This window comes from Penicillium soppii (genome assembly GCF_028829465.1).
Source record: "Penicillium soppii strain IBT 18220 chromosome Unknown utg000003l, whole genome shotgun sequence".
In the NCBI taxonomy this organism is placed as follows: domain Eukaryota; kingdom Fungi; phylum Ascomycota; class Eurotiomycetes; order Eurotiales; family Aspergillaceae; genus Penicillium; species Penicillium soppii.
Genome location: NW_026643233.1, coordinates 1,145,609 through 1,158,317, shown reverse-complemented (window position 1 = coordinate 1,158,317; position 12,709 = coordinate 1,145,609). Strand labels below are relative to the sequence as shown.

Sequence of the window (12,709 nt, the reverse complement as noted above, 5' to 3'; positions counted from 1 at the left end):
GTCCTTGCTTTTTGGTGGGCTTCAGCACTGAGAGGCTATGTGGCAAAAGGCAAATTTGAAAAGGGACTTCACAGGATCTTACAAATGTATGTTACGAATTTTAGACATTGGCTTTAGATAGTCAATAATTTGAATTGAACTCTATTCCTATATAAATCAAAATGAACGCCAATCATGCTCAAGCTATCGCTCACCAAGAACGAACCAAACAAGCTATATACATCTTCAAGATAAATTACAGACCTCGGGACTCATAAACGTTTAACCAATCTCACAGGCGGCTCTGCTGAGAGTCTTGGCCCAGAGGCTTAGTGGAGAAAGAGTTAAAGAACTCATTGAGAGCGTCAACGGTGCCACTGCCCTCAACCAGCTGCACAGTGCAGGCAACATGGCTGTCAGGGCGGGTAACGACAACACCACCCTTCGCAGCATCGAAACCGAGCTTCTCGTGGGCTGCGAACTGCGCCTGGGGAACGCGCACATCGGGGATGTCATCGGCGTACAAGTGGTGGTGGTAGTCGCGCAGAACCTGGGGGATGGAGTCCACGTCGATGGTGTTCTTGGAGCCGGCGTAGATGACAGAGAGAGTGAAGAGCTTGGAGTGAGGGTTGTGGCGCTCGAAGAAGGACACATCGGCGATGTCAGAGCGGCGATACACGGAAAGGAACGAGCGCTCCTTCTCCAGGTTGGCGGCAAGATCGGCAATGGCCTTGCTGGTCTTGGACTGGTTGCCGGCGAAAATGAAGATGCGGAAGGATCCGTTGGCAGGAACTTCTTGTTCAAGCTCGACGAAGTTGGAATCTGCGAGACGAGTGACGGTGGTCGGCGTAAAGGCACGGCCGGGAGTCAGGTGGACACCGGGAACCTTGAACAGAGGGGACTGGGCGGCATGGCTCGCATCCCAGGTGAAAATGTTGGGCTTGTAAGCCACTCCATATCCGCTGGTGAATTCACAAGACGACTTGAAAGTCTTGACGAACTCGTCCTCTTCGCCAGCTCCGCCAACAGTGGCATGGCTAGCAGAACCAACCTCACCAGCAGACGGGCGGCGCTTGGAGAACAGGGCTGCGTACTTGGCATCGAAGTTGAGCAGGGTCTCGGCAATATCCTTGCGCTCACTCTCGTATGTGCTGAGGATGGAACGATTGGCAAACCCGCTCTCCACGGCATGGAGCTTCCAGGCCATGTTGAGTGCGTCGTGGAAAGCAGTGTTCATACCCTGGCCAGCCTTAGGCTTTGGGATTGTTAGCTTTAAATAAAGATACAAAAGGTATGGAGAATACTGACGCTGTGAGTATGGCAAGCATCACCACCCATGAACACCCGTTCATCAAGGGTGTACTTCTCGGCGATACCCTGTCCAATGGGGTAGACAGAGTACCACTCAACTCGATCCCACTCGATCCAGTATGGCTTCAAAATGTTCTTCGCAGTCTGTTGGACCTGCTCAGCAGTGGCTGTCTTGCGGGGGTTCCAATCGGCGTCGGTGGATGAGGCAATCTGAACGTAAAGGCGGACCATGTTGTCCTCGCGAGGGATGACCATGATTGAGCCAGCATCGGAATGGATAGTGCATTTCGTCTATGCATTAATCCGTTAGTTGAAATCCAGTAACATGGGTTGGATTGAGAGATCTTACCTCGATATCGGGGAAGTTAGTGCGCACGACACCATCCATGACACCCCAGACGTAGGCAATGGGATCCTTGTGGTGGATCTTAATATCAAGTTGCTCACGGACAAAGCTGCGAGCACCCTCGCCACTGAACAAATACTTGGAGCGCACGTTTTCGATCACGTTGGTGTCCAGGCACTTCAGGTTGACCTCGACGGGGTATTCGGCGTTAGCGCCGTCATTCTTGAAACCAACGATAGTCCACGGGCGCTCGACGGTTGTTCCAGCCTTTTCGATTTCATCCAAGAACACGCGCTCGATCTTGCCTTGGTGCACAAGGGTGGTGAATGGGTAGCGAGTATCAATGAATCGGGGGCAGCTAGGCCAGCTGCCAGTCCGGCCGATGCCAGAGCCATCAGCCTTGGGGTCCCAGAAGGCGACATCGTACACCTTGGCGGGTTCGTAGGCCATAATCGAGCGCTTCAGGCCAAGGTTACGCAGAATTTCAGTGGACCGGGGCTGGATACCGTCGGCGCGACCAGTAGCGGTTGGCACCGGTCGGTTGTCGATGTGCTTCACCTTGTAACCCCATCGTGACATGCACAAGGACAAGAGCAGACCAACAGGGCCGGCGCCCACAATGACGATATCATAGTTTTCTTGAACCATGCTGAGAGCTCAAAGCAAATATTATTTAAATGAAATGTATGAATGGTAGTTTGACTGAATGAGGATACCAGAGAATGGGTTGAATTAAAAAAGCAAAGTAAATCAGAGTATCACCCTGTACGATGGACAGAGAAAAAAAATAATGAGGGCCATGACTGTCTCTATATACTGTTCGGAAACTGGGGTAAGCGAACAGATTTGGTATCCAGCTGAAGTCACGGAGAACATTCACGGCATTCAAAGTCGGGTAAATCGTGGGGGAGCATCGGTTCGAGGGGTTGGAGTAACCAATCAGAGGTGTCATAGATGGAATTATGAACGATTAGTCAGGGTTAAAGTCTCAAACGCGTGTGGGGATTTGTGCATTGGGCATACAATGTCATAATGCCGTCGTTGATCTCCGTCTTCAGCCAGTGATTGACCAGTGGTGATTGAGTGGTGAGTTGAAAAAAGGATCTGCTTTGATTTCTCCACCCGGAAACAACTTCGGTAAGTGGAGTGGAGCACACGTGACCTCCACCTCGGCAGCCCTGCCCGGGATTTATACAAGAATTGTATGCAACTTTCTTTTTTTAATGTTATACGTTATATCCGTACTTCTTCAGAGCCGAGGATTGGTTCCCGTCTACCCCATTGGCTTTACTCTCCATACTTTCGGTCCTGCCGGGTTTCCGATCTTTCTTGCCTTATCCCCACTCCTAGGTACTTAACCTGGTACTTGCAAGGCGGAAAACCCGCGTTCTTGTACCATGTTGGAAAATTATCTGTGGTTAATTGTCCTCGGTCAAACTATGGCAAATTAATCGGCTTCACCCCCACATTCTGATATTACCATGTACATAGCTTCTTAGCAGGCAACTTCGATCTAGGATCTAACAATAATTGACATCAGTGGATTCAATAACATTGGAATACGTAACATTCAATTCAAAGAGAACATAAATCCATCACTTTAGGATCAACCTCTCATATCATTTTTATATGTCTTTGTACTGGTCTTGCCGTTCTTTGGGGTCTTTTCCTACCGCCCTTTCAATCGACTGTGCACAGCGGCTAAAAAACCCATGGAATACTCTTAATATTTCGTTTGAAATTAAGTTGTTCGCTCACTTTAGTCGATTGCTTCATTCCCGGATTCATTCGCCGTCTCCTTCCGCGTAGTATGTGGATGGATCTCCGATCAGTCCCCAAGAAACCCCCGGGACTCCACATCTAGGGCAGATTGGGAGTCGCCCCCGGGTAAGGTAAGCACATCCGTTTCGAATGCAGTAGAAGGTGTGCACCGGGGAAGTTTTTCTTACAAAGATATCTCCTACCACAGAAGAATGTGTGTTAGCAAAATACTTCAACTGAGTCATTAGGCAGGCACTAACCCTCAACTCAACTCAGCTTGATCGGCATGCTATCTTAATATGGCCTGGATTTAGGTGGTGTTTGGAGGATATATTTGAGTGGTTTTAGATGAGGAAAAAGCAGTCTTCAATGGCTAATGAAGAGAGGAAGGCTAAGAGCCAGAAAATAAAAGAATAACCTACCTAAGTATGGTCGCCTGATTATAAATAGCACGAATCATCCATGGATGAGCCAGATAGGTACATATCTCGGCTTTCTGTCAGTATTTTCTCACTTCTCTCTTACTGTTGCGTCATAGTTATTTAAAGTAATGAAACTCGGCCTGAGACATCATATGGTCGTGGCCACATGACCCAGGAGCCAGGTCTATTGTCTTCTCTCAGTCCAAGAATTAAGGGAGACTATTGGTGGAGCAAGCCAATGGTGATCATTGTTCTTACTTCAGTAGCATCCCGAACGAGCTAATGATAGCTCAACATCGAGATGTAAGCAGCGTGTCTGAATTACCTTGAGGCCAACCTTGGAACTGAATGACATCTAAATTTCATCTTTATCAGATATCAACTCATCAATAGTAGAACATATGTGTAACTGTTACGTACCATACAGATATAATTGAACCGAAGCAGCTGTCGATATTCAGTATTGAAAGTAGCACCTGTTGTGCCAAAGCTCATAAGCACAAAGCCCTCGGGCACATGTTTCACCGCTCCGAACTATATATCTGAACCTCAACAACAAATCCCAAGATACATAACTTGGGAAGGAGCCTTATAAGCAGACCATGCTGTTTCGTTACTTACATAGCCTAGATACTAACTATCATATAAAAATTTGATAGGTTTTTGGATATGAAATGAATTAAACGAGTAAATGGATTTCATTTTCTTTGTTTCCCTTGATTTCTTTGTTTCAAATTTCAAATTTCAACTTTTCATTGTGCATTGTTCATTGTTTCTTTGTTCACTTTACTAGTCTGATCTGGTCTGAGTCACCTCCTTTTTGAAGGAGACTTGATTGGCCCAACTCTATTGTTCCTCCCAAAGTAAGCCTTTTGGCCCTAAATCCTCATGCCCTGAATAGCTTCAATTCCACGACAATAGATATTGTTCTTTATAAACTATCCCATCGAGCAAAATTGAAACTTCTCCAAAAATTGCAGATCTGCTACGACGCTTCATGTTTCTATTTCTCCCTATCTTTTATCTGCTTCATCTTCATATCTTCGACTTGTTGTTTTTCTGCATAAAAAAACAAAGCGTAGATCCAATTTGTGCTTTCGAGATGTCTCCTGTTGTTTCAAAGATTGTCGGGAAGGGAGTTTCTCCATTGGGTCGAATTGACCGCCGACCCGGATTCCTTGAGCATCGGTCTGCTGCGATTGAGACCATCCGGTCTCCCCGGGCCGTCGTCAACCAGCCAAGAACAGTCGCAACTGGACCTAATAATCTCAGTTCCGACATGGAGAGATTTCTTCAACTGCTGGCACAGTATGATATCCAATGGATATCCCAGCCTGGGGTTGTCTCAAGTCTTCGCAGACTCGAAGAAGAGCGACGCCACGGTGGAGTTTCATCATCCGGTGGTCAAGACAATGCCCCGACTATCCCAACTGAGGATACCCTCAACGCATCTCTTGTGCGCCAATCCGAGTGGACTGGATATGATGGGAGCACCCACCGCCCTGTCTCCGACAATATCATTCCTACCTATTACACCATGGGTGTTGGTCCTGTGACTCGAGACGACAATGCTTCGGTGTACGAACAGGACGAGGAAGAATACTATGAATCGATTTACGACAATCTGTTCCGACCTGTTGAAACCCCTGCTGTTTCAGCAAACCTTGAGCACCAATCTACCGAAAGTGGTATTGACCGCCATTCCATTTCTCAAAGTGGCACTCCAGATTGTGACATCACTCATGCTCGTTTTCTCAATTCAAAGCTGGATCCAGAATACTGGGACTCGTTGTATGACAATTTGCTTCGAAATGTTCAACGTAATATTGATCACCTTGCGCGAAATGGCGCTCCGGACCGTCTCAATTCGGGCGTTCGTTCGGTGACAACAGACGGCGAGACTTCAGTTTTTGAACAAAGCAAGGAAAGCCACTATGTTTCGATTTATGCCAATTTGCACCAACCTGTTGAGCCCGTGGATGCTCCTGTGAAAGTCCGGGTTGAAGATTCCGAATGGGCCCCCCGAAAAAACCCCAACAAGTGGACTCCTCGTCATGATCCAGATTGTTATATCTGGCGTCACATGGATTTGAAACGATGGCGATGTGATGATCTTACCGGAGAATTCATTCGCATTCCTTCTGTCAGTCGCAGCCCCACTCACAGCCCCACGGGCTCAAAGCGGTCATGGAATGCGATGGAGGATGAGATTGATTCCAATTCTCCCCGTTCCAACCCCAAAGGAGAACCTCTTCAGGGTCAACCGAGTACGAAGACACAGAATACCGCTGGATTTGCGGTTCACAACACACCTCAGCATCATGTCACCATCCAGGAACAAGATACTTCCATGGCGCATCTCAGCCACGCTGCTTCTGTCGTTAATGATGATTTCGTTACCCGCGAGGACTTCATTCCTGACGAATACCTCAAGGTGCAACGCAATATCAAAAATTATGATCTCGAGAATAATTCCATTTCTGACGTCAATACCTTCGACTCTTCCAGCACTTTGATCGATGATGCTGATTCTTCGTTTGAGGATCTAGATGAAATGGAGGATGGTCACAAGCACAAGGACCTTTTCGGTAAGAATGGATTTCTCACACATGAGAGCAAAGCGGTAACAGTGATGAAGCGCCACAGCAGTCTCAAGGGAAACTGGGAAAGCTTTTGTGGCCGCTTCAAAAAAAGGGTTGATATCTGCCTTATAGCTCGGTTAAAGTATTTTGCTAATACACATTCTTCTGTAGCAGGAGGTAGCTATGTAGCAAAACCATCCCCTGTCAAAACCTTCTACTGCATTACAAACGGGTGTGCCTACCTTGCCCTGGGGCGACTCCCAATCTGCCCCGGATGTGGAGTTCCAGAGATTTCTCGTGGACAGTTCAAAGGTCCTTTGACGTACTACGCCGAATGAATATGACCTCGGAAGATGGAACACTTGATCAAGGCGAGCGAATAGTTAAAATTTTAAATGAAATTTTTTTTTTAATTGAATCCGAATTAAAATCTTCCGGGTGTATAGTCTTCAAGAACTCTTGTTTACAAAAAACCAGAAAAAGAAAGAAGTACAGTGGGGGCGACGTCATGATCACGGGTGTTGGTCACCGCTCTCTGATTTCCTCTGAACTTGATTTGAACTTCAATAATTGGACATATCTGCCTTGTATCACAAGATTGTGAGGATTTTGAGGGAACAATGATCCTCCCTAAATACCGAGGTGGAGATCAGTGAAGCCTGCTACGTTCGCAATGACGGGCCCGATCCACACCTACGGTCCAAGCTGCTTGCTAGTAGATGAGCCGCTTCTGACTGACTCTCAGTCATCTTTGCCAGAGATTCGGACACAGTTTTTCTACATATCATCACTGCCGATCGATGATCCACTCGCTCCTCTGCCGCCTCCTGCAAACCAGGCGGCCGGTACTGAGAGACTACCTCCCAAGCCATTTTCAGCCAGGGATAACATCGCCTTGGAAGAGGCTTGGCGCGATTTACGGGAAACGAGAAAGACCAAAAATGCTGCAAGCAACAAATTCAGGTCAAATACAGTGATCCGACCATCCGGGATAGCTGTACCTGGTCACGGTCCGGTATCAAATATTGAGCCTCACCACAATATAACCGGTCGAGATGAGTCTTCCCTGGTCGGCAGCAAGGGAAGCACTCTAAGCAACCCTCCTTTTTTCCCGGAAGAACTGCCCTCTCAAAGTCATCGGAGTCACATCGCTTTTGCTTCCAGTAGTGCTGGCATACAGGCACAAAATTTTACCAAGGATAAACATTCATGCTCTTCGTCAAACGATGGAGTGAAGAACGACACTGCTAAAGGCATTGATACTGACAGAAAACGGGCACGTTCTTCTTCAGTCACTGAGTCTAGCGCAACCAAGCGAAGAAGCAGCTCTCCGCCGGAGACCGATGATGTAGATGAAGCTGAAGAGGAGGTTGGAAGTCTCCGGGCTAATCGTTCTCGCGATGCAAGTATAAGTGGCTCTCCGTTCATACGAGCGCCGATATCTCAGTCCCAAACGCCTCTTGGTCACTCATTTGAGTCGGGATCATCGAAGGAAGGAGGTCAGGATTGGCATGCTGATGTTCGAACCAGTGCGCCTCGCAGTGCTCCAAAGCCTTCGGGTCTCAGAACAACTGTCAGCCTGGATCACTTAACACAGGATTCCCAAGATGAGAGGACTGAAGAGCCAAACTCAGAATCGAAAATCCCGGTGGGTGTCTCTCGGCTTCATTTAGTTGAATTGCCGAGTCTCAAGGTACGAGTGGCATCCACGTTCGGTTATTTGCTTTGCTAACGATCTGGCCAGATGAAACCAATTTACTGGAGTCCCCTTCAAGATATCTCAAACGTGGTACGAGCCACCTGGTTCTACAAAAATTCAATGTACCCCGTTGAGACAGAACTCGCGAACAAGTTGGAGGAGGGATATGCTTACCTCAAGCCATGGACCGACACTTGGCAAGATGAACTAAACAGTTGTGTGGATAACGGCGCTGATGCTGAGTTGAAGATTGTTCACCCCTTGTGGACAAAACAGTCCGCTTCTGGCACTCAGTCTGCAAGCACACAGGATGCTCAGAGGGGTGATACTCATTTAGATGAAGCTGCCGATACCGCGACATTCGATTGGAATCAAGCTGCTGGTGGCACCGCCGCTCATGCCGAAAATATCAAGGCATACCTCACATCCAGCGCCATTTACGTCAATGCAACCGAAGCCCAAGTGCTGCGACCCAGTTTACTACCCTCGGCCTCGAGGGGGCGACGACCTCTTGGTGCAATCAGGAAGGGTCGGCAGATCGGTATACCCGTGGTTCGGGGCTTTAGTAGGAAGTTGTGGGAACAACTTCACCCATCAAAGGCCAATCCTATCGATGTGCGCCACTACATCCGCCAAACGCAGTCTCAGAAAACCTCTGCGCCGGGTGAACAGGTATGCTATGCGTGCAAGATGGAAGAGTCACGACCGCCTCCCACAGACCTTGTCCTTGTCATTCATGGTATCGGACAAAAGCTTTCTGAAAGAATGGAAAGCTTCCATTTCACTCATGCTATCAATGCATTCCGACGAGAGGTGAATATGGAGCTCAATAACGAGCCTGTGTGGCCCCACGTGCGCAAAGATCATGGGGGGATTATGGTTCTCCCTGTTAATTGGCGCACAAAGCTATCACTAGATGATCCCGATGTTGAGTCCAGTATCGATGATCCAGGCAGCAACAACTTTTCTCTTGACGATATTACACCCCAAACTCTTCCAGCTATTCGATCCCTGATCAGCGATGTCATGCTTGACATTCCATACTATCTATCACACCACAAACCTAAGATGGTCAAGGCTGTGGTAAGAGAAGCGAACCGCGTGTATCGTCTTTGGTGTAAAAACAACCCAGGGTTCCAAGACCACGGGCGTGTTCATCTTATTGCTCATTCACTTGGAAGTGTTATGGCTGTCGACATCCTCAGTCAACAGCCAACACACGTTCCTCATTTCGATTTCTCCAACACGGCTTTGCATAACGACATCTTCGAGTTCGATACAAGACATCTGTTTCTCTGTGGAAGCCCAGCTGGGTTCTTCTTGCTTCTCAATAAAGGTATGTACCTAACATAACACCTCTAAGACATCTGCCTCTAAAATCTTTTACAGCTAGCCTTCTTCCCCGGAAGGGTAGAGATAAGCCAGGTGGTGATGGCGATGATTTACTTCGTGGAGTCGCCGGCGAAGCGGGACAATATGGCTGTCTGGCTGTGGATAATCTGTACAACATCATGCACACAACTGACCGTAAGTAAAGTATTACCAGATGTCCTGTTTTTTTATATTAACAAAACTCTTCAGCAATTGCGTACCGCGTCAACGCAGCAGTGGACTCAGAGCTCTCGAACACGCTCAAAATGGGCACCATCCCCAGTTCCACATCCTCCTTCTGGCAATCCTTTGGCAGTGTCTTCCGCTGGAGCTCCACGCCATCAACATTGCTAGCCTCTACGGTCCCTACTCGCCCCGCAGCAATCTCCAAGCTCCCATCCAATGTTGAGCTCGAGACGCACGACTTTACTCGCGAGGAGATCGCCGAGAAGCGCATGTTTTTGCTCAACGACAACGGCCAGATCGACTACTGCCTGTCTGGCGGTGGTGGCCCTCTAAATATCCAGTACCTCAATATGCTCAGTGCCCACAGTAGTTACTGGACTCTGGGTGACTTTGTGCGCTTTTTGGTTGTGGAGATTGCGAGGAAGCAGGGAAGAGATGGGACATTGCTTGCTTTTAGAGCCGAGAAGAAGAAGGGGTGGAAGTACTCGAAGGGGTGAATTAAGATTTTGTTTTTCAGGCGTTTAGCTAACAATTCGGGGTTGTGCGTAATAGTTGTCTAGAGATAGAGTACCATACTTGGTTGTAATATTTGAATACACAAAGATATCATGCTCAGTTCAGTTTGATTTAACTCGACCGAAAGGATAGCCCAAAATCAAATATGCACAGATCAGAACCAGAATGATAGGAAACTAAACAAGAGATTTTCAAAAGGACCAGTCTCCATCCGGACATAAATCGTAAATCATGTCTCTAACAACTGAGCCTGGTATCCGAACCATGCACATCCCCCATCAACAAAGCCTCAACAATCTCACCCTTAATGCAGACACCCCTTCCAGGTCGCAGCACCACCAGCGCATTCGCCTTAGCAAGACTCCCCACCTTGGAAGACCGCTGCCCCACGTCCTCAACGCCCGTACTCGTCGCATACAACCGGCCATCCGAGCGCGACGCCGTCACCACGGCACGATGGTATTCCGTACGCTTGTGATCAAGCGGGAAGTGATGTGTCAGGACGACAGCAACGCGCGGAAGACCGAGCTGCGGCGCAAGCCAAGGCTTAAATGCTAGGGCCTGTGAGCTATGGCCCAGGCCCGTGAGCTTGTGCAACGAGGGCAGGACGAATAGGTTAAGGGTGACGAGGGCCGAGGCCGGGTTACCGGGGAGAGAGAAGATGAGCTTTGATTGGCGCTCTTGTTGAGTGTCGTCGCCGGTTGGTTTAAAGGGGATTGTTGCGAAGGTGGTGGGCTTGCCGGGCTTCATGGAAACCCGGCCGAAGTGGATCGTTCCGCCGAGGGATCGTTCGATGGTCGGCTTGAGGAGATCGAGCTCGCCCATTGACACGCCGCCTGTTGTGATTATCACATCGACGCTGGCTGAGGCTCGGCCTACGCCGCGGAGAGAGTCGCGGAGAGCGTGCTCGAGCTCGCTTGCTGGTGTGTCTCGGGCGATACCTAGGTCGACTGTTTCGAAACCCCATGAGTTCAGACAGGAGATGATGGATGGGCGATTCGAGTCGCGGATTTGGCCGCCTGTGAGGGTTCGCGGATCGCTGTGCTCCACGAGCTCATCGCCTGTGCTTAGGACGCCTACGCGTGGTTTCCGGAAAATCTTGACGGTCTTGGTGCCGGTCGAAGCGAGTAGTCCTATCTCTCCGCCGACGGGGGTGATTAGGTCGCCGCTAGCAAGAATCTTGGACCCTAGCGTGACATCGCTGCCAGGCTCGCGGACATTCTCGCCGGGTTGGACATCTCCGGTGAGGATTTCGATTGTCGCTTCTTCTTTGCCATCAGGTGTGCACGAGTCCAATGTCGTGTCTTCGACCATGACTACAGCATTCGCGTTCGGGGGGAGAGGGGCACCAGTGGTGATTCTAGCAATGGTTCCCGGCTGCAAAGGCTGCAAGTTTCCGCCGACATTGGCGTGGGTGATAGATGCTACAGGGAAGATTCCCTTTGTGGAGGGACCAGTGGTGTTGGGTTCTGGTGCAATGACTGCGTATCCATCAACGGTACTAGCCCGATACGCCGGTACAGATTCTGCGGCATAGACGTCTTCCGCGACGACCGAGCCAATCAAGGAAGTGGTCACTGGAACTTCGACAACCTCTGGCTCCGGAGTATGCTCATTGATCAGGCGAAGTGCCTCCTCTACGGAAAGCATTGGGTACGGCGAGGAGCGGTAGCGCCGGTTAGGGCCTGCGCTTGGATCGTTGGACTGTGGCCTCTCTGACGGCGATGTGTGTGCTTTGGGAACCTTGTGTCCATGTCCATGATCATGGGCATGGTGATGGTGGTGATGATGGTGGTGCTGCTGATGATCACCAATACCAGCTTCTGATTCCAGCTTCTTGATACCTCCAGCATGAAGGTTCCGAGAATTGGCACCAGCGGCCTGTAAACAGGCATGCGGCAGAAGTCTTACAACGGCGTCGAGGTTCTCCATTGCTCCTTTAGGTGAGCCAGGTAAAGTAATTATCAAAGTTTTATCACGCACACCAGCAACCGGTCTAGCCATCATGGCAACTACAGGAAATCAGCCAAGTAAGTAAATATTCAGAAGGCGGCGCCATGAAAGCGCCCCTGATGTCACTCACAGGGAGTCACTTTCAAGGATGCAGCAATCATGCCGTGTCTTGAATTCTTGGTCAGTTCACTAGCGTCAATGCGGCAGCGCGGATCAAGTCGACTCACACTAGACCAGATGCATGGCGATGAATTAGGGGAGATACTGCCTAGTGATGTCATGAGCACAGGCAATTGACAAACAATTGATAGAATCACAGACTTCAGGGGTGTTATCCTTGATTGCGAACCCTGTTCCTCCGCTAAGAAGAATGAGGTTATACCAATCAGGACCATCACTCCAATCACAGACGGATCGCTGGATCTGGAGTACGTTATCCGGGACGATCTTGAATGCGGGGGTTTCCCACTGCCCCTCGGCGGCCAAAATCGGCGCAAGTGCATCCAAGACCTTGTCGGATGCGGGGTTCTCCGAGGCTGTGTCTGATACGATCAGGATTGCAGCTTTAAGCTTGGTGTCCATG

The 12,709-nt window shown here is 49.1% G+C and overlaps 4 protein-coding genes across 4 annotated transcripts; 2 read left to right on the top strand and 2 right to left on the bottom strand.

Moving 5' to 3' along the window:
- Positions 1-271: 271 nt before the first annotated feature.
- Positions 272-2,284, bottom strand: N7529_002561 (putative FAD monooxygenase; the record flags this gene model as incomplete). The annotated part of the gene is made up of 3 exons (XM_057238089.1): positions 272-1,234; positions 1,288-1,581; positions 1,640-2,284. 3 exons carry the CDS (start codon positions 2,282-2,284, stop codon positions 272-274), a joined length of 1,902 nt encoding a protein of 633 aa, XP_057100700.1.
- A 2,637-nt stretch (positions 2,285-4,921) lies between these two features.
- Positions 4,922-6,739, top strand: N7529_002560 (uncharacterized protein; the record flags this gene model as incomplete). The annotated part of the gene is made up of 1 exon (XM_057238088.1): positions 4,922-6,739. The coding sequence occupies one exon, from the start codon at positions 4,922-4,924 to the stop codon at positions 6,737-6,739; it is 1,818 nt and encodes a 605-aa protein (XP_057100699.1).
- A 335-nt stretch (positions 6,740-7,074) lies between these two features.
- Positions 7,075-10,154, top strand: N7529_002559 (DDHD family phospholipase; the record flags this gene model as incomplete). Its single annotated transcript, XM_057238087.1, has 4 exons — positions 7,075-8,094; positions 8,146-9,436; positions 9,490-9,627; positions 9,682-10,154. 4 exons carry the CDS (start codon positions 7,075-7,077, stop codon positions 10,152-10,154), a joined length of 2,922 nt encoding a protein of 973 aa, XP_057100698.1.
- A 256-nt stretch (positions 10,155-10,410) lies between these two features.
- Positions 10,411-12,708, bottom strand: N7529_002558 (bifunctional molybdopterin adenylyltransferase MobB/molybdopterin molybdotransferase MoeA family protein; the record flags this gene model as incomplete). Its single annotated transcript, XM_057238086.1, has 4 exons — positions 10,411-12,185; positions 12,257-12,294; positions 12,354-12,394; positions 12,448-12,708. 4 exons carry the CDS (start codon positions 12,706-12,708, stop codon positions 10,411-10,413), a joined length of 2,115 nt encoding a protein of 704 aa, XP_057100697.1.
- Position 12,709: the final 1 nt, after the last annotated feature.